The sequence below is a fragment of the Salmo salar genome, chromosome 08, assembly GCF_965601325.2.
Source record: "Salmo salar chromosome 08, fSalSal1, whole genome shotgun sequence".
Classification (NCBI taxonomy): Eukaryota; Metazoa; Chordata; class Actinopteri; order Salmoniformes; family Salmonidae; genus Salmo; species Salmo salar.
In genome coordinates, this window is record NC_138298.1 from 15,815,487 (window position 1) to 15,836,190 (window position 20,704).

The 20,704-nt window shown below is 43.8% G+C and overlaps 1 protein-coding gene across 1 annotated transcript; it reads left to right on the plus strand.

The window, feature by feature from the left end:
• Nucleotides 1–13,141: 13,141 nt before the first annotated feature.
• On the plus strand, nucleotides 13,142–19,467 carry LOC106610136 (uncharacterized). The gene is made up of 6 exons (XM_082978188.1): nucleotides 13,142–13,666; nucleotides 14,059–14,189; nucleotides 14,380–14,553; nucleotides 17,180–17,344; nucleotides 17,692–17,803; nucleotides 18,145–19,467. Exons 1-6 carry the CDS (start codon nucleotides 13,369–13,371, stop codon nucleotides 19,080–19,082), a joined length of 1,818 nt encoding a protein of 605 aa, XP_082834314.1. The 5' UTR covers nucleotides 13,142–13,368; the 3' UTR covers nucleotides 19,083–19,467.
• The last annotated feature ends 1,237 nt before the right edge of the window (nucleotides 19,468–20,704 follow it).

Below are 20,704 nucleotides of genomic sequence, written 5' to 3' on the forward strand. Positions count from 1 at the left end.
GTCTGCTCTCAGCTTGAAAGATACAGTACTTCTCATAGGAGATTTGATGTGTAACATAATAAGCAGTACCATACTTCCAAGAACAGCACGCATCCATTTTTCATTTAACTACACCTTTGAGCTATGATGCCAACCAATAACGAAGGTTAAGTATGTAACCATGGTTATGTGAGCTATATGGATCACTCCGATATATTGGTATCACAACGTGGTGGAGGGATACATCCGAGATGAGGATTTACAGATTTACTCCTGCGTACGGCTGGGGTCCGCCCCTATATATAGACCCCATAGCCGCGACACACGTTCTCTACATAATTTGAGGGGCCACTAGCACCGTAGAGGATTGGAGTAACCCATATAGCTCACATAACCGTGGTTACATACATAACCGTGGTTACATACGTAACCTTTTATGTTTCACTATATTGGATCACTCCAATATATTGGTATACCCGTACCCGATTTAGTCGGTGCTAGAGGGACCTGGCCAGCCAGCGGCGAAGTCCCAGCGCGGGATTGAGATGCAAGAGCCGTCAATGTGGAAGAGGGGTCCCGGCACAGTCCCGGGACGAGGCGGCGACGCCGAGGACTGCTGAACAAACCGCAGAGGGAGGTGCCACATTTACCCGATAGTACCTAGCATAGGTGCAAGAGGAAGCCCAGCTGGCCGCAGCACAGATATCAGCAAGGGGCACTCCTCTCAGTAGAGCCCAGGACGCAGCCACACCTCGTGTTGATTGTGCCACCACAGATCCCAGCACTGGCCTGCCAGCCAGGCGGTATGCTGTCGTAATCGTGTCCACGATCCAGTGAGAGAGCCTCTGCTTTGATAGCCCATGCATCAGGACTCTCTTACCATAGTAGACAAAGAGCTGGTCTGTTGTTCACACTGACCATATCCGCTCCACATAGGCAGCCAGTGCCTGCACAGAGCACAGCATGCCGGAGGGAGGCCCAGACTCCCCTGCCACTGCCGGGGGTCGTAAGCAGACAGGATAAAAGGGATGTTCACATCCCTGTCTGACAGAACCTTCGGGAGGAATGAAGGGTTGGGGCGAAGAGATATACTCCTCCCACCGGGGTCCATCCGGTAGCACTCAGAACTTACCGAAAGAGCATGGAGCTCACCCACCCTCTTCATGGAAGTAATCGCTACCAAGAAAGCCACCTTCATAGAGAGGTGTTTCAGGGTGGCAGACTCCCAACGGTTCAAAAGGCGGCTTTGCCAAAGCTGCCAAGACCACATCCAGATCCCAGCTCACCATTGAGAGGGTCCTAGCAGGATGCAGGTGACAAACCCCCTTCATAAAGCTGGAGACCATGGGATGGCACCCCACTGGCCTGTCCATCCACCCCACATGGCAGGCAGATATAGCAGCCAAATACCCTCAGTGTAGAGGCTGCCAAGCCCTTATCCAAACCAGACTGCAGGTATTGGAGGACATGCTGCCCCACGCATGACACGGGCACAACCTCAATACCAGTGCACCAAGAGCAGAACAACTGCTAGCGCAACTGGTATGCCGTGGTTGTAGCCGGTGCCCTTGCCGTCTGTGCTGACCAGCTCCCGGCGGCACATCCTCAGCATCTCCACCCCACCCGCGAGAAAGGAGCAACAGCACCACCTCAACAATGCCCTGAGGCACTGTGCGGTGGCGCTTCGGGTGCAGCCGGTGTGAGTTGAACCACCATTGAAGAGGCCGGATTTGAAGCAGGCCCAGGGAAATCAGCAACAAGGCCGCCGTCAGCAAGCCCAACAGGCGTTGGCAGGTCAAGGCGGATTCTACCCTCCCCTGCCAAAAGTGGTTGAGGCAAGATAAGTTCGCCTGAACCCTTCTGGAGGGCAGGCGTGCTCATGAGGACTGAGTCCAGCTCCATGACAATGAAGGCCACCCTCCGGATGGGCGTCAGATGACTCTTGTCTTTACAGTAATGCCCAGCCCGCCGATGTGGGTCAGGTGCATGTCTCTGTCTGACAGGACCTGGGTCCAGACAACCGTCCAGATAATTGAGGATCAACAATCCTCGGGACTTGAGAGGTGCCAGGACAGCATCCATGAACTTTGTGAAAGTGCGGGGTGCCAAGGAGAGCCCAAAGGGAAGATCCAGAATTCGTAAGCCATCCCTTCAAAAGCGAATCGAAGGTACTTCCAATGAGCTGAGTGAACAGGACTCTAACGAAACACAAGTACGACAAACCATCTGCGGAAGAAACAGATCAACCATGCGCAGCGAGTGGAGCACTCAAGAGGAGGGGCTGGCCACGTGGCCAGCTGCAAACAGCCAGTGAGTTTACTTCCACTCAAGATATTAATACACTTATTATTATTATTATTATTATTAATACACTTACACATATTACACTTACCAGTGACTTACCAAGCGAACTTCAGGAAGTTTGTACCTCAAACCATATGAACGTCCGCCAAGAAAATGAAAGAGAACGTGTGTAGCGGGCCATGGGGGTCTATAAATATAGGCGGACCCCAGCCGTGACAGGTGTACACCGGAGTAAATCTGTAAATTCTCGCCTTGGATGTATCCCTCTGTCGCAGAGTGATACCAATATATCGGAGTGATTCAATATAGTGAAACATAACAGGGTATTGCGGAGTAAACTACAGCTGCTGGAACTGAAGGTGGCACAGGAGTTCGCAGAGGACAATGCAAGAGCCCGTCATCCCAGTAGTGTCAAGATCCTCGGTATCTCCTCCAATACCGAGGAGTGGAATGGCCAGAGGCTTGTACGTTTTGCGGAAGGCCGAGGCTGACTTGCGGCATTTCCACTAATTACCACAATCACAAAGTCAATATTGTAACAATTTATACACACAATGTGCTTTTTGATCATAATTTACGGTTAGGTTAGGTTTAAGTTTAAAATCACATTTTAAGAAGATACATTGTAGAAATAGGATGGGGGTTATGACTTTGTGGCTGTGGTAACTAGTGACGACCAGGTTGCGGGGCCTCGTGCGCATGTGTGACTTGCATGGATCCATGAGCACCAACATGTGACGTTCATAGGAGCATGTCAAATGAAAGCTGTCTATATTTTTCTGAAATTAAGGCATATATACATGTTCAATAATTTTCCAACCTCAAAATGTTGAATAAACAAAAGCTTTGATTTCTTGTCAAACAGATGGATAAGGGGCCTTATAAAATGTCTACCAGAATGTCTTAAAAGGTATTAGAAATACATCAAAACATGATGATGTTGAAGACCCATACCAACATTGCCTTGTGGATTGAAATTCCGTTATCAAAAACCCACATCTTTAAGATATTCTCTCCCTCATGGGGATCAAATAAAAGTTCAGAAGTAATAAGTGAAGGTAGACCTATCAATTAGTTATTGTTTTTACTGATATCAATTTTGTTTCTGAATTATTGATTAAAACTCGATATATAAAATCCCTAATGGAATTTCGGCAATTGAATTGTCTGCAATGAGAAATCCTAGTTGTCACAAACCACAGTTGAGTCACCTGCTACTGTCCTCCCAGTGGCATACTGTTATATTCAGCCGATAACTGTTTTCTTTCTCTTTCTGTCACCTGGTGGTCAAAGTAAGTCTGTGAATAGTCTGGACAGCCCCTCCCTCTCTCTTTTTTTCTCTCTCCAATTAATGTGACCCCTCCTGGCTCTTACTGACACCTATCCATGAGCCACCTCTTTCCATTTACTGTAACCAGCTTGCTCACTCACTGAGCACCGACTGACACCGGATGTCTAAATGTATTCTGTCTGCCCTGGCCTTGATTTTGAAGTCCACAGACGCCAGTTTTTGGTCCTGTCTGGACCAGCCTTTATTTTAATGTCAGTAGACGCCTGGACCGGCCTTCATTTTTCCAAACATTAGCGTTCATGATTGGTTCAGATATTGTCCCGTGCGGACCAATTCTGAACCAGTCACAGACGTCTATGTTTCACAAGTTTGGGTAGTACAGTAGAGCACAGTAAATACAAGTAGAGTATAGTTCAGTACAGTCCTGTACAGTTGAGTAGAATAGAGTGGAGTAAAGTTCAGAAGAGCACACTGGAGTTGAGTACACTAATGTACTGTACTTTATTGAGCTCTACTGTGCTGTACTTTGATGTTCAAACTTGTGAAACATAGAGGTCAGTAGCTGGTTCAGATTTGATCTGGGCTGGACCAACCAAATTTGGTCTTGTTTTATGGCGGAGCTCATTAAAATAATAGCCTGTATGTAGAATAATACCCAAATATGCAAAGGAGGATATTGCTTAATTCTATCTTAGTGTACCAATTTATGATACATCACCATGAAGAGAATTACATTCATATCAATAAATATGCATTTCTGTATAGCTAGTAGAGGGACCCATGATGAAATTCATTTACCGCAATTCTGTTATCGGGTATAAATCCACTTCACTTACTGTAGTTCAAAAACCAAAATATTTTTTTTCTCAACTCAAGGTGTTATGTCATAGCTGACACCCCATTCTTTCTGCAGACATCTTTGAATCTTAACAGGTATTTATGATTTTGGAAAACGTGGTCACACAAATTGAGGGAGATTATACCGAAATTCTTTAACTTTTCATCTGCACAGTTCCTCCAGTAAATGTGTTTTTGTACAAATGTTCCTATACATTGTTAAAAGTAGTCCTTATGCATAGAGTTGTATGGTTTGTTAAACTGTTCAATCAATGGTTTTTGTTTGGCATACATTTTAGGGGAAAATTCTAAGTCTCAGCACAATTCCGTTACCGTTGAATTTCCCATTTGTTAACCACATATGGTTAACCAGAAATGGGTCTTGGTCAGTTTTTGGATAGTATGCAATAATTCCCCTAATTACTTAGCTGTCTTGCACAAGACACAATATCATATTCTAACCACATTCTTGATTTACCTGCATTTCCTATTATTTACTAATTGAAAACAATATGATGCATGGAACATAATCAATCAATCGATCTATGAATAGTATATCAAGAAGTAATGCGAAGTGTACCTTACATCCTTGCCAATTCTAGACAGTGTCAAATAATAGTGTGCAATATAACTTTGAGAATTGACAGTGTCGTGTCTTTACTGTGATTAAATGAGATGACATTTTCAAATCGATTACCTAATGTTTAATTATTTGATAAAATTAAACAGGCAATAACTAACTCATTAGGAATCCGGGGCACCACGGAAGCATTAGTTTAAAAAGAGCGGCTATCTTCCGAATCCACAGATCTGACGATATTTTATATCAATAGCAGTCAATCATTAATTATTCTTTACCTTCTATCAGTCTCATCTGAACATCCTAAAATTCTTGGTTATCTGCACGAACCCTAGTATAAATTATGAATCAGCAACATACAAATTGGCTTAATTATTTATTTACTAACTAACTAAATAATCACAGAATACATAAACAAACAGTAGATATTGGTTACTAACGATGATAGAAAAGTCCCTAGTGGGCTAAGCCGATATGACGGCTTGGTAGACAAAGGGAAGGGGGTGTGGACTGAGAGAGCGGGGAAGACAACATGGATTCACGACACGGAGTCTCTAATTATATAAATTGAAATGCTAATCCTTTGCACATGAACGGCCGCTCATTCAAGAATAATTGCAATGTATATATATTTACGCCCGTATGTCGTTGTTGTCTTCTCTGTTGGAATCCTCGATCGTCCTGTAGGGTTCATCAGAGTCTCTGGTTAACTTTCATTGAAGTCAAAGTATTTCGTGGTTAGAGTGGATACTTCAGAGTACCATTCAGAAATGTTCTCATGGATCGCTGTTTCTGCAGTTGTCTGTATTTTCGTCCTAGATTTACATAATTTCTGGCTGCAGACTAGTAATTATACGTCTAAGATTTACTCTTATTCTGGAGGGATCGATAGTCTGAGTTGAACCATTTCCAGCCATGTAGCCAATTTATTTATTTATTTTATTTCACCTTTATTTAACCAGGTAGGCAAGTTGAGAACAAGTTCTCATTTACAATTGCGACCTGGCCAAGATAAAGCAAAGCAGTTCGACAACATACAAAAACACAGAGTTACACATGGAGTAAAACAACATACAATCAATGATACAGTAGAAAAAAATAAGACTATATACAATGTGAGCAAATGATGTGAGATAAGGGAGGTAAAGGCAAAAAAAGGCCATGGTGGCAGAGTAAATAAAGTATAGCAAGTAAAACACTGGAATGGTAGATTTGTTATTTGAAGAAAGTTCAAAGTTAAAATATAAATAATATGGTGCAAAGGAGCAAAATAAATTAAATAAATAAAGTAGGGGAAGAGGTAGTAGTTTGGGCTAAATTATAGATGGGCTATGTACAGGTGCAGTGATCTGGGAGCTGCTCTGATAGCTGGTGCTTAAAGCTAGTGAGGGAGATAAGTGTTTCCAGTTTCAGAGATTTTTGTAGTTCGTTCCAGTCATTGGCAGCAGAGAACTGGAAGGAGAGACGACCAAAGGAGGAGTTGGCTTTAGGGGTGACCAGAGAGATATACCTGCTGGAGCGCGTGCTACAGGTGGGTGCTGCTATGGTGACCAGTGAGCGGAGATAAGGGGGGACTTTACCTAGCAGGGTCTTGTAGATGACCTGGAGCCAATGTATTTGGCGACGATTATGAAGCGAAGGCCAGCCAACGAGAGCGTACAGGTCGCAGTGGTGGGTAGTATATGGGGCTTTGGTGACAAAACGGATGGCACTGTGATAGACTGCATCCAGCTTGTTGAGTAGGGTATTGGAGGCTATTTTGTAAATGACATCGCCGAAGTCGAGGATTGGTAGGATGGTCAGTTTTACGAGGGTAAGTTTGGCAGCATGAGTGAAGGATGCTTTGTTGTGAAATAGGAAGCCAATTCTAGATTTAACTTTGGATTGGAGATGATTGATGTGAGTCTGGAAGGAGAGTTTACAGTCTAACCAGACACCTAGGTATTTGTAGTTGTCCACAAATTCTAAGTCAGAACCGTCCAGAGAAGTGATGCTGGATAGGCGGGCAGGTGCAGGCAGCGATCGGTTGAAGACCAATGCTCCACGAGGCATAGTCTTGACCTTTGGTAGAGTTGTAAGTTTAAACCTCTTCACCGCCGCCCGGAATGTTTTGGTCTCAGAAGTTCAACCATTTGCAATCTTAGCTTACACCTGGGTTTGCGTGATCTGGTGTGAAACTCATCAGGAGTGGGTTTTATACGTTTCAGTAGAAAAGGGTGGTTCCATGACGCCTAATGTGATGTCTGGGCTCACGGGGGTGTGGCCACAGACTAGTTCATCTTTATATGAAAATCCATACTCTCATTTAGAAGGTTATCACATTATATCTTTTCACAAATAGTTTAATGTTTAATCACATACATTTCACGATATTTAGATGTAATCCTGACAGCTGGGAAATGTACACTTTAAGAGATACCGTTATGTGTGTTTCCTGTCCTTCATGAGATCACTCAACATAACTGTCCCTTAAGTCCCACATTCTCAAAAGTAGAAAGAATGTTTAATTCTCCCATTTTGGGGATTTGGGAGTTTGGCCAAGTGAAGTCCTTTGTTCTCTCTCTGTGCTCTCTCCCTCTCTTTCTGCATGACCAGGGGGAGAGAGTCTCTGCTGATGAGGGGAGTGGAACCTCAAACCAGCACATTATCATGATAGAGGTTAGTGTAATAGCATTACATAAAAATTACAGTACATCAAATGTGGCCAGTTTATTCAGAAAGGCTCCCCTCAGCTATTCACTTGCTTAAATGTACATCCTTAAATGTACATTTCTGCCATAGGGGAGCTTGTGAGACCTACTACATTGTTATCCAATTCAACTCATGTACCGGTAATAACCTCCTCTCTTCTTGTCAGTCTGCAGTTGCATAGGCTGCAGGTCCTGGAGGATCGTCTCTGGTCAAGCAGGAGAGGACTGAAGGAGAGACATCCAGACTGAAGCTGCTGAAGCGCACCCTGTAGCCACGGAAGACCTCACCAGCGCCGCCCAGGACCCGACGGGGAATTGCAGCATTTCTCCTCCTCCTCCTAAACATGTCTGTCCTCACTCACTCTCGCATCATTAATTCCACAACTGCTAGTAAATTTACAAATGCTTTTCTATCCCTTACCACTGATCCTCTTATTTTCTTCACACTGATGATTTGGTGAACAGTTTCAATGACATGCTGTATGCCAGGCTGCTTTAGACTCAGTTATAACTAAAAATAAATTGTCTGAAAGTGTCACACCCAAATTAAATGAACACAATCGTGGTTGAAAAAATGAACTTAGAAAGGCTGAACATAAATGGAAGGCCTGCAAACTTCAAGTATTCTATGAGATAATGCTACTTATGCTTATGCTACTTCTCTACACTGAACTACTTCTCTACCCTGATCTACTTCTCAACTCCGATCTCTAAGAACTCCCACAACATGAAAATTCTGTTTAAGACAATTGAGCGTGTTGTTGGTGTCCCTCAGGGGTCAATTCTGGGCCCCATCCTTTTTTCCCTGTATATGCTTCCCCTTGGTGACATCACCCACAATCTTAACATTCAGTTTTACTGCTATGCGGATGACACGCAGCTCTATTTACCAATCAGACCCAGTGACCAAGCTAGCGTACCTACCCTTCACAAGTCTCTTGCTGACATCAAATGTTGGATATTTGACAACATTTGTATTTGACCCCCACCTTGCTAGAACTCAGATTGTAGATATTGGTAATTTATCCACAAATGTAAAGCCTATGGCCATAAACCTTGATGCCTTCTTTGGCCCTGACCTAAACCTTGAGCTGCATGTAAAAAAAGTTGTCAATGTCTGCTTTTATCATCTAAGAAATATAGCTAAAGTCAAGTCTTTTCTCTCAGTCACTGATCTGGAGAAACTTAGAAATGCTTCTATTTCCTCAAGACTAGATAATATACAGTACCAGTTAAAGGTTTGGACACACCTACTCATTCAAGGTGTTTTCTTTATTTTTACTATTTTCTACATTGTAGAATAATAGTGAAGATATCAAAACTATAAAATAACACATATGGAATCATGTCTTCCCTGTGGCTCAGTTGGTAGAGCATGGTGTTTGCAATGCCAGGGTTGTGGGTTCGATTCCCACAGGGGGCCAGTACAATTTTTATTTATTTTTTGAAATAATGCATGAAATGAAATGTATGCATTCACTACTGTAAGTCGCTCTGGATAAGAGCGTCTGCTAAATGACTAAAATGTTTTTAAAAATGTAGTAACCAAAGAAGTGTTAAACAAATCCAAATATATTTTATATTTAAGATTTTTCAAAGTAGCCACTCATGACAGCTGGAAAACGGATAAAGACCTGGAGAATAAACCCTCCTCCTCACAGCTGCCCATGTCCCTTAATGTTGATGATTGTTACTGACAAGAAGCACATGGCTGAGCTCTTTAATCACCACTTCATTAAGTCAGGATTCCTATTTGACTTAGCCATGCCTCCCTGCCCATCCAACATTTCCTAATCTCTCACCCCTTCTAATGTGACTATCCCCGATACTTCTCCCTCTTTTTCCCCTGCCCCGCTACAAAGTTTCTCCCTACAGGCAGTCACGGAGTCCGAGGTGCTAAAGGAGCTCCTTAAACATGACCCCCCCAAAAACATCTGGATCAGATGGTTTAGACCCTTTCTTCTTTAAGGTTGCTGCCCCTATCATTGCCAAGCCTATCTCCAACCTTTTTAACCTGTCTCTCCTTTCTGGGGAGGTTCCCATTGCTTGGAAGGCAGCCACAGTTCGTCCTTCATTTAAAGGGAGAGATCAAGCTGATCCTAACTGTTATAGGCCTATTTCTATTTTGCCCTGTTTATCAAAAGAGTTGGAAAAACTTGTCAATAATCAACTGACTGGCTTTCTTGATGTCTATAGTAATCTCTCGGGTATGCAATCTGTTTTCTGCTCAGGTTATGGATGTGTCACTGCAACCTTAAAAGGTCCTCAATGATGTCACCATTGCTCTTGATTCTAAGCAATGTTGTGCTGCTATTTTTATTGACTTGACCAAAGCTTTTGATACGGTAGACCATTCCATTCTTGTGGGCCGGCTAAGGAGTATTGGTGTCTCTGAGAGGTCTTTGGCCTGGTTTGCTAACTACCTCTCTCAAAGAGTGCAGTGTATAAAGTCAGAAAATCTGCTGTCTCAGCAAGTGCCTGTCACCAAGGGAGTACCCCAAGGCTTAATCCTAGGCCCCACGCTCTTCTCAATTTACATCAACAACATAGTTCAGGCAGTAGGAAGCGCTCTCATCCATTTATATGCTGATGATAGTCTTATACTCAGCTGGCCCCTCCCCGGATTTTGTGTTAAATGCTCTACAACAAAGCTTTCTTAGTGTCCAACAAGCTTTCTCTACCCTTAACCATGTTCTGAACACCTCCAAAACAAAGGTCATGTGGTTTGGTAAGAAGAATGCCCATCTTCCCACAGGTGTTAATACTACCTCTGAGGGTTTAAAGCTTGAGGTAGTCACCTCATACAAGTACTTGGGAGTATGGCTCGACGGTGCACTGTCCTTCTCTCAGCACATATCAAAGCTGCAGGCTAAAGTTACATCTAGACTTGGTTTCCTCTATCGTAATAGCGCCTCTTTCACCCCAGCTGCCAAACTAACCCTGATTCAGATGACCATCCTACCCATGCTAGATTACGGAGACATAATTTATAGATTGGCAGGTAAGGGTGCTCTCGAGCGGCTAGATGTTCTTTACCATTCGGCCATCAGATTTGCCACCAATGCTCCTTATAGGACACATTACTGCACTCTATACTCCTCTGTAAACTGGTCATCTCTGTATATCTGTCGCAAGACCCACTGGTTGATGCTTATTTATAAAACCCTCTTAGGCCTCACTCCCCCCATCTGAGATATCTACTGCAGCCCTCATCCTCAACCCGTTCTGCCAGTCACATTCTGTTAAAGGTCCCCAAAGCACACACATCCCTGGGTCACTCCTCTTTTCAGTTCGATGCAGCATGCATTATTATGCCCACACTTTTAACCTGGTCACCATGTCACAAGGTGCTGCAAAGTTGAAAGACTACTATTTTTTTCAACTCCATCTTTGCGTACTCTTACACGCCGTTTGGGGTTTTGCAGAACGGGGAGTTTGGCTTGCAGTTCTGCTTGTACAGGATCAACGACTTCTGCAGCACCACACAGGGAGAAAGGGAAATTTGATTAAATCTACAGACACATGGAGACATTCACGTGCGGTAGCAACACCGTGGGATCATTGACAACTTTCTCCCTCAGCTAGGGTATATAGCTAAAGTCAAGTATTTTATCTCAGTTACTGATCTGGAGAAACTTATACATTCAAGGACCACGAAAGGCTCATGTTCCTTGCCCTCCTTGTCCCACAACAGTTCCTCAGATATAGTGAAACCTTACCCAGTGCTGCATTTTCAAGTCTTTAGGAAAGCTTTGGGCCCAACTATGATCTGTTGCGGCTCAACTGAACTCATAGTAATGTACTCCATGTCTGCCTTCGTGGGTAGGATCCCGGCCAATCTTATCTATGTTCTCCGGCGGAAGAGGCTGAATGAGAGTATGTACCAACTGTATCTGCTTACCTGTCTGGTTTTGACCATTCCTGTGTCCACATTCTACGCCCTGAAATGGATCAAGACTTACTCTAGGAACACCACCGGACCGGCCCGACTGTCAGCTGTGGCTTTGATCTCAATCGAGAAAGTACTTCTCTCAGATTTAAAATTTAAGGACAAACTACAGTGCCTTCAGAAAGTATTCACAGCCCTAGTCCTTTTCCACATTTTGTTGTTACAAATTGGGATTAAAACAGATTTAATTGTCTTTTTTTCCCAACAATCTCCACAAAATACTCTGTCAAAGTGGAAGAATAATTCTAACATTTTTATAACGATGAATGAAAAGTAAAATACTAATCTTGATTAGATAAGTTTAATACATGTTAGAATCACCTTTGGCAGCGATTACAGCTGTGGGTCTTTTTGGGTAAGTCTCTAAGAGCTTTGCACACCTGGATTGCACAATATTTGCCCATTATTATTTATTTAATTCTTCAAGCTCTGTCAAGTTGGTTTTTGATCATTGCTAGACAGCCATTTTCAAGTCTTGCCATCGATGTTCACGCCGATATAAGTCAAAACTGTAACTAGACCACTTAGGAACATTCAATGTCGTCTTGGTAAGCAATTCCAGTGTATATTTGGCCTTGGTTATTGTCCTGCTGAAAGGTTAATTTGTCTCCCAGTGTCTGGTGGAAAGCAGACTGAACCATGTTTTCCTCTAGGATTTTGCCTGTGCGCTATTCTGTTTCTTTTTATAAAAAGTCCTTGCCGATGAGAAGCATACCCAGCGCACCTGTTTTATTTGCTGTCCGTGGTCCTGAATCAATAGTTAGGCCTATGTGTGGCTGAATTTATTCCACCACTGTGCGAGTGTGGCTTGTCTTTAGGAACTGTTTCTGTGAAACGATGTATGGCTTTTAGGCCTTATATATCACATGGAGAATTAACGTAGCAGGTTAAGAGAATTAGGTTAAGTTTAGGACAAGGATTAGGGTTAGCTAAAATGCCCAAAAAATTATACATTAGGGGACACAGTAGATGAGGGGTAGGGGGTATTCCCTGGAAAAAAAATATGCAAGTTTTAAATGCATTTCCTGCAATTCTACACAGTTTGACTTATATTGCCTCTCTTGAGGGGTGTTTTGCTGTATGCTGTTTTATAGCTACTCTCATGCTATTCTTCACATTTTGCCATGATGATGAGAGATTTTATTTTGCAGTTTTAAAGCTAATTTCCTGCTACCAAGACCAAAGTAGGCACATTTGCTATTTAATGTGGCAAAACTATGGTCGAGTTGAAAAATGCAATAGAAACACATTGAACATTACATTTTGCATTAAATGAAAAATGAATGGAAAAAGTAATCACACACTGATTTTTATCCACAAGTCAGTTTGGTGGAAACACAATGCTGGTGGGGAAAATGGGCATATTTTCTTTATGCAGATTTTTGAATTTTCGCATGAAAATCTGTAGCCAATTAGTTGGAAATCTAGCTACAACGTGTAATGAATTCACACTCCAGAACAGTAGGCGAACGCAGCAGGCGGTGACATGCTCTCCCCCCCAACGAATTTTTGCGGTCCGCCATAATAGCATAGAAGAAGAAGTAAACGGAAGTGAACGGTGATCAAGAATCATTTCCACGTTAGGGTTTTGTTATTTCAAAGTTTTTATTAACACCCTGGAACTCAATATGACAAATTTCACTACACAGCATCACACACCTACCATAAGTAGTGTTTAGTTCGCGTTGGAGACAAGACTTGGTTGATAGATGATATCTAGGTAACTCTAGATAGCTAGATGCTAACAATGGCTAACTGTAACGGAATGGTTTTTCACACTCAAATAGCCTCCATCATGGAGGTGCTAGCAAATGCAGCTGTGGTAGAGATCTGTAAACTCGTAGACGACGACTATGCAGTGTTTCGTTTGGAAATAACTCAAAGCCAAAAAGAAAACAGGTCATTGCGGAGGAAACTACAGCTCCTGGAACTGAAGGTGGCACGAGAGCGCACAGAGAGGACAATGCGAGAGCGCGTCTTCGCCAGTCGTCCCAGTACTTTCAACATCCTAGACCGATACAGAGGAATTGCAAGAGGTATATTTTGCAAAGGCGTGGGTGCGCGGCATGTCGCCGTTCTATAGCTATAGCACAGTGCTTGCCCCCTCTGCACGTGTGACTTGTGTTAACCGGAATTGGGTCTTGGTCAGTTTTTGGATAGTATGCAATAATTCCCCTGATTGCTGAGCTGTCTTGCACAAAGATACAATATCGTATTCTAACCAGATTCTTGATTTACTGTATTTCCTATTTACTAATTGAAAACAATGATGCATGGAACATAATCCATCTATAAATAGTATATCGAGAAGTTGAGAAGTGTTACCTTACATCCTTGCCAATTCTAGAAAGTATCAGTAGTATATAATATACTGTTGAGCATTGACAGTAGCTAACCTAACCACCTATTTCCCTCCAATCACTCTCAGGTGAAGGACATCTCACTGGAGGCCACAGGAGCTTTGTGAAGCCAGCTGGACACAATAAATGGAGAGATGACCAACCAATCACTGTTGATGAGAGGAGGGGAACTTCAACCCAGCATGTTATTGTGATAGAGGTTAGTGTTGCATCAAATTTATGGTACATCAAATGTGGCCAGTTTACTACAGAAAGGCTCCCCTCAGCTATTCACTTGCTTACATGTACGTCCTCATTTACCTTCCATACGGGAACTTGTGAGACTTCACTACGACATTGTTATCCAATACAACTCATGTACCGGTAATAACCTCCTCTTCTTGTGTCAGTCTGCAGATGCAGAGGCTGCAGGTCCTGGGGTCAAGCAGGAGATGACTGAAGGAGTGGAGGACCCATGGCACAGCGGAGACGTCCAGACTGGCGCGGCAGGAGAGTCCCCTGTAGCCACAGAGGACCCCACCACCACCCCAGCGCAGCCCAGGACCAGACACAGCATCACGGAGGTCAGTGGAACGCAGAACGCCGTCTTCAAGTCAGAGACCAAGACTTTAACTGTAACACACAGGATCTGACCACAGATTAGACACAGAGAGACTGGGGCTGGGGAGACTAGGCTGTCATCCAGAGCCAGAGGACAATTCATTCCTGTGGGGATGGTGTCGCGTGGCGGTGGATTATCTGCCTTGTTCTTACGGTACAGAGATGGAGCCTGGCAACATATACTTCGGTTTAGAGCAGTTGTGGAATCGAGTCACATGACCTGGACTCGAGTCTGACTAGACTCCCCACAAGCATCTTGGGACCGGTCTGAAGTCGGTACAACCAATCTGCCAACTTCTGTCTGTAGCAGGCGAACGTTTGGGCTACACAATAATATGACCCCTCAGTGGAAAGATGGTACTCTCACGTGTTTTGCTCCACAGGCCTCACAAGACCCATCTGATGGTCCCCCAGTACCAGTGGAAAAAATGTATGGCAATATATTTGGAGACTGTTTAGTGACAAAAATAAGGGGTTAAATACATGTAAAAAAAAATTACAAATGTTTCACCAATCTTTAATATATCATTCAGAAGTAGGACAGACACTTCAGAACCAACTTACTTTAGATTTTTCTGGGAGGGGCTATCTGTTGTACAATGTAGTGAATCTCATATTCATTGCGTTTGTGTGGGCTAATAGCAGTAAGGCCCCAAAAATGTTTTCATCAAATAATTTACATTTTTTGGGGGATACTTCAAGGGGTCTTAAAATTCAAAATGAAATAGTTAAATTATCCTTGGTATGTCCTTCTTAAAACAATTCCATATAGCTTAGTAGAATCCCTCCCACCCTGGCTTAGACTGTTATGGGTTAAACTGACTGATCGGGAGGCTTTTCTTTAGAGGAATGGGGTGGAAACTACCACTTCTTAGAAGCGTGTTTCGAACTGTGGGCTTCCTGTATAGATTGGTGATGAGTGTGTCATTTTCTTCAGTGATCTGAATGTCAAGTAAGCTGACACTAGAGTAATCAAAGTCCATGGTGAAATGAAGATGATCATTTGATTTATTAAGAAACTCATGGAACATCAAGTTCAGTGGGAGTCCCATCAAATAATACCAATATATCATCTATATAACGCTGATATAGTTTGATCATGGATTTAAAAAAAGGGATGCTGATCAGGGTTGGGAATGTGATCATGCTCTAAGCCAGCGGTTCCCAACATTTTTCAGTTGTTGTACCACCAACTGAATTTTGCTCTGCCCGGAGTACCCCTGAAGTATCACCTCGTGTGCATTTTACCAGTAAGTCTATGGTCTCATGAGTCTTCTAAAGTAACCCCAGCGGATAGGCCAAGTACCCCCTGGGGTCCTAGTACCCCTGGTTGGGAACCACTCCTCTAATTATCCCATATAAAGATGACCATAATTGGGTGCCATCGTACTCCCCATAGTGGTTCCTTTTGTTTGTTGGAAAAAGTCACTTCTAAACATGAAACAGTTATTTGTGAGTAACAGCTCTGCTAGGTCTCTGGTACATGAGGAGCTAGGCCAACATTCTGTAGGGTGTTTTTCCAAAAAGAAGCTCGTGGCCTCTAGTCCACTTTGGTAGGGTATTTATGTGTATAGGCTTTCAAACATCAAAACAGGCCACAGATATTAGATATGTCCAAATCATCCAAAAGTATCTCATATTGATGGTGAAGCTCAACAAAGTCACTTAGAGATTTGAACATGATGCGGGAAAAATGCTAATATCTGTCCAATGACTTGAATGGGATTTGTACCACAAATGCTAAAACGTTAGCATGTGAGAGACTGAGGTTGCAACTTGAATAATAGTGACTTGGTCCCTCCCACCTCTGGTTTAGAGACATAGACTGATCTGTCTAGAGGGGACTGGAACCAGTACAGTAGTGTATACTCTGAAGGGTGCCTAGATAAGAAAGGGGAGGGTCTGGTCGTAGATGAGGTGAAAGTGGACGGCGACGTTCCTCCCACATGGAATTCAGATAGTCACCTAGGAGACGGATACTCACAGGGCAGAGATTTTAGATTACAGTGGAAGTTTAGAGACAAATCTAAATGTTGCGACCCACTCCCCTTTGCACGCATTCAGCAATCGCGACCCAGTGTCCACATAATTTCTTTTTTTAATCAGGTATTGAACTCAAAACGACAGGACTAGAGCCCAGGCTCAGGGAGGGGGAGCCACATCAGGCAATAGTAAAGAGAAACGGTTCCTCTGCATGTTCTGTAACAAAGGCTTCAGCTGCCTCCAGAAGGTGGAGATCCACCAGAGGGTCCACACAGGGGTGAAACCCTTCAAGCTGTACCCAGTGTCACATGTGCTTTGCAGAGGCTGGCAGCCTGAAGAGGCACTAGAGGGACCACACAAGGGAGAACGTGTACAGCTGCCCCCAATATGAGAAGAGGTTCTAAATAGCTAACTCATATTTACCCACATCATCATAAATATGTCCACCATGATGAGTTTAACAACAATGAAGTCATTCTGTAACTACAGTATAGGACTCAAATGTAGTGGGGATGGGTAAACACTCCATGTTGAACATGTTTATTATCTGTGTGTATGTACCTGAGGGAGTGTATGTCTGTGTAATCTGTATCACCTCTCTTCCAGGAGGAGGAGAGTCCAGAGGTGCTGCTGGTGAAGGAGGAGGGGTGTGAGGAGAGTCTGGGGAACCCTGAGGGGACCATGGTCATGGAGGACAACCAGACTACACCTCCTCCTGAACCCACAGAGGAACCAGCTGAGCAGCACAGGACCACATACAGTCACACTGAGGTAAACCCACTGTAAACTACTGTCTGAATGGTATTAGGTCAGGGTCTGTATCCACAAAGCCTCTCATTGCAGGAGTGATGATCTAGGATCAGTTTAGCCTTTTAGATCATAATGAATAGGGTTATATGGAAAGATCAGCACTTCTACTCTGAGACTCTTTGTGGATACGGGCCCAGGTCTTGATTAATTTTGTTTAAAGTGTGGGACCATGCCTTTGATCAAATCAACTAACATGTTTGCATAGTACTCATAGCAATCCCTCATTGCCCAATCAGAAGATGCTCCATAGCAGGGTGCTCATATCAGATTTCTTGATCCAACATCCTCTCACTCTGTATCTCTTACAGTCAGTAGACATGGAGGATGGGAAGCCTGATCTGCTGCTGGTCAAAGAGGAGACAATAGAAGATGAACCAGAGAGCATTGATCTGCTGAGTGGACTAAAGATGGGGGAGCAAGGTAAGGGAGAAATACATATAGCACATTGTCATACGACAGCTGACGTCACTCCCACACCACACTCGTTCCTCCTCATAGTACCGGTTTCAATTCAAGTGCCAATGCCGTTTATCAAACTCCAGGCGGTGCTATCGTCAAACTCTTTGGCGTCAAAAAATGGAAGCATATGCACACAAAAAAAGTACCTCATACCTACAGTAAAATATGGTAGTAGAGCTTTGATGTTTTGGGGCCATTTTGCTGTTCCTGTTTTTGCTTTATCTTTATCAGCGGTGCCAATAATTTGGGACCTTAGTTCTCTTCCATGTCTGTAAAGTCTATTTTGTAACCTCTTCCTGTAGATGGTTGGCTGGAGGCTAACAGTGGAGATTGGATGGCCATCTTGGATTCCCAGACGAGTACAGCCAAGGGCTCCAGGGATGACAACAACAAGCCAGCCTGGACCAGAGGCGACATAGTGGCGGCCAGTGGATGGGACAGCGTCCTCAACTCTGGGCTAGGGAGCATTGTTCAACATAACCAGAAACTGACAGTTGAACACAAAACAACATCTAAACTTAATCTCCATGACAACATACTGGTTGAGACCAGGGCGAGGCGTAGATTTGGTCCGCGAGGACGTGTCTGTATGAGAACAGACACAGACTCAGCTAGCGATGCTCCGTCCTGCTCCTATAGTTGTGATTCAGAGAGACTGATGGGGCCTCAGGTTGACCCACTAACAGATGCTGCCTTCAGCCTGCCTTCTATAGGATCTATCAACTTGAACATGGACCCTGCGACAACACAGACACTCCCTGGCCTTCGTCCTCCTCACACTCTCCTAATGTTAAACCAGACCTCACACAATGCCAGTGCCTCAACACTGTCCACAAGTCCATTGACAAATGACAGTAATAGAAGTAACGCTATCAGCAGATCCAGTGGCAAAGAGAAGCGGTTCCCGTGTTCGTTCTGTGGGAAAGCCTTCAGTTTCCCCAAACAGATGGAGATCCACCAGAGGATGCACACAGGGGAGAAACCATTTGGCTGCCAGCTGTGCCGGGCCAGTTTCTCTCAATCATCCAACCTGAAGAGGCACCAGAGAGTCCACACAGGGGAGAAACCCTACAGCTGCCCCCAGTGTGAGAAGAGGTTCTCCCGCCAGCACCAGCTGAAGATGCACCTGAAGGTTCATACAGGAGAGAGGCCGTTTGCCTGTACACACTGTGGGAAGAGGTTCTCAGAGAGGAGCTATCTCAGGATACACCAGCAGAAAATGCACACGGCCCTTGTATAGTAATATGTAATGTAGTACTAGTTTAGTTAATTCTGTTGTAATGGATGTATCGGGAACTGGATGAGGTGAACTGAGGAAAGAATGAGTATGATGAGGCTGAGTAGATGATATGATGGATGGTGTAAAAATGCTTCACTGATGAAGAGCGACAAACTTTGTGTCTTTAGGTGTTTTATAGTGATAGTGCCTTAATTCATGAAGTATTGAAGCTGTGTGTAATGTTGAACCATTTACAAAGTATTCTATAGTTACTTTCGTCAAAACGAAGGTACTATATTTACAGAAAAGGTCAATTGTGAGAAGTTATTCTACTTGTCATGTATTGTTTTGTGCAATAAATGTGATTGTAATGCTATTTGTATAAAATAAAACTAAATTGACTCTGCTGACTGACCTGATTATTTTGGTATCATTGCAGAGGCTGAGTTTGGACTTTTTAAAAAATAAACTCCAATGGTTCCATATTGTTACTGCTAGGCAGGAAACTTTTCCTTCTCCCTTAACCTGACCTCGACCCCCTTCATCATGGTTCTCTCCCCTTATCAATACTGCCATGTGATTGTTTTCCCTGCACTCAGTACATTCCAAGCTTAATTGCATCCACCATATATCTTCCTCCTACAGATAACCATTAACCTCTGGTGTAGCCCCTCGGCTATAGCACCCCTCAGGTCTCTCTTATAACTAATGATTAATAACATTTAAAGCTCAGAAATCCAAACCCATCATTAGGTACAGGCTTGACTGTGGTTAGCATTTTATAACATGTCATGTTTCTGTGTGTATGTAACAGTATAGCTTCCGTCCCTCTCCTTGCCCCAACCTGGGCTTGAACCAGGGACCCTCTGCACACATCAACAACTGACACCCACGAAGCATCTTTACCTATCGCGTCACAAAAGCCACGGCCCTTGCAGTGCAAGGGGAACAACTACTTCAGGTCTCAGAGCGAGTGACGTCACCCGATTGAAACGCTATTTGCGCGCACCACCGCTAACTAGCTAGCCATTTCACATCGGTTACATGTACAGCAAAGAATGTCTTATAAACCTTTATGCTTTTCTGTATTATCTTTGTTTGCAGTTTCCAGTCCATGAAGATCTGCTGATATCCAGTGTTACTGGTTGGAGAGACTGGACCTCTGAGGTGGCCCCGGATCAGGACCATGGATCAGGAGCCGTTACTCTTCCTTCCTGAGTCAGAACCAGGACCCAACCACGGGGGACAGACACTCAACCACATAGAACACAACCAGTGGACAGGTGGACTGAACAACCTCAGTCCTGGTGGTCATCAGAGAGACAGAGGTTCCAGTCTGCAGCACAGACCCTTCTCTTCACAGTCTCAGTGCAGGGATGAAGCAGGGCCTGGGGCTGATAGAGATAGACCCTCCTGTTCCCATGATACAAACACCACAGTATCCATGATGGACAGAGCAGGTCACCCTGGGCTTCAGCCTTCAGAGAGAGTGGTGGGAGACCCCCCAACTCGTAGACGACGACTATGCAGTGTTTCATTTGGAAATAACTCAAAGCCAGAAAGAAAACAGGGCATTGCGGAGGAAACTACAGCTACAGGAACTAAAGGTGTCACGGGACCGTGTCTATGCCAGTCGTCCCAGT

Excerpts from the sequence above, each read along its gene's own strand:
- LOC106610136 (XM_082978188.1), top strand. The coding sequence starts at position 13,369 with ATGCTAACAATGGCTAACTGTAACGGAATGGTTTTTCACACTCAAATA. Across the intron at positions 13,667-14,058 it reads ATACAGAGGAATTGCAAGAG|GTGAAGGACATCTCACTGGA; the intron begins GTATATTTTGCA and ends AATCACTCTCAG. Across the intron at positions 17,345-17,691 it reads CCACATACAGTCACACTGAG|TCAGTAGACATGGAGGATGG; the intron begins GTAAACCCACTG and ends TATCTCTTACAG.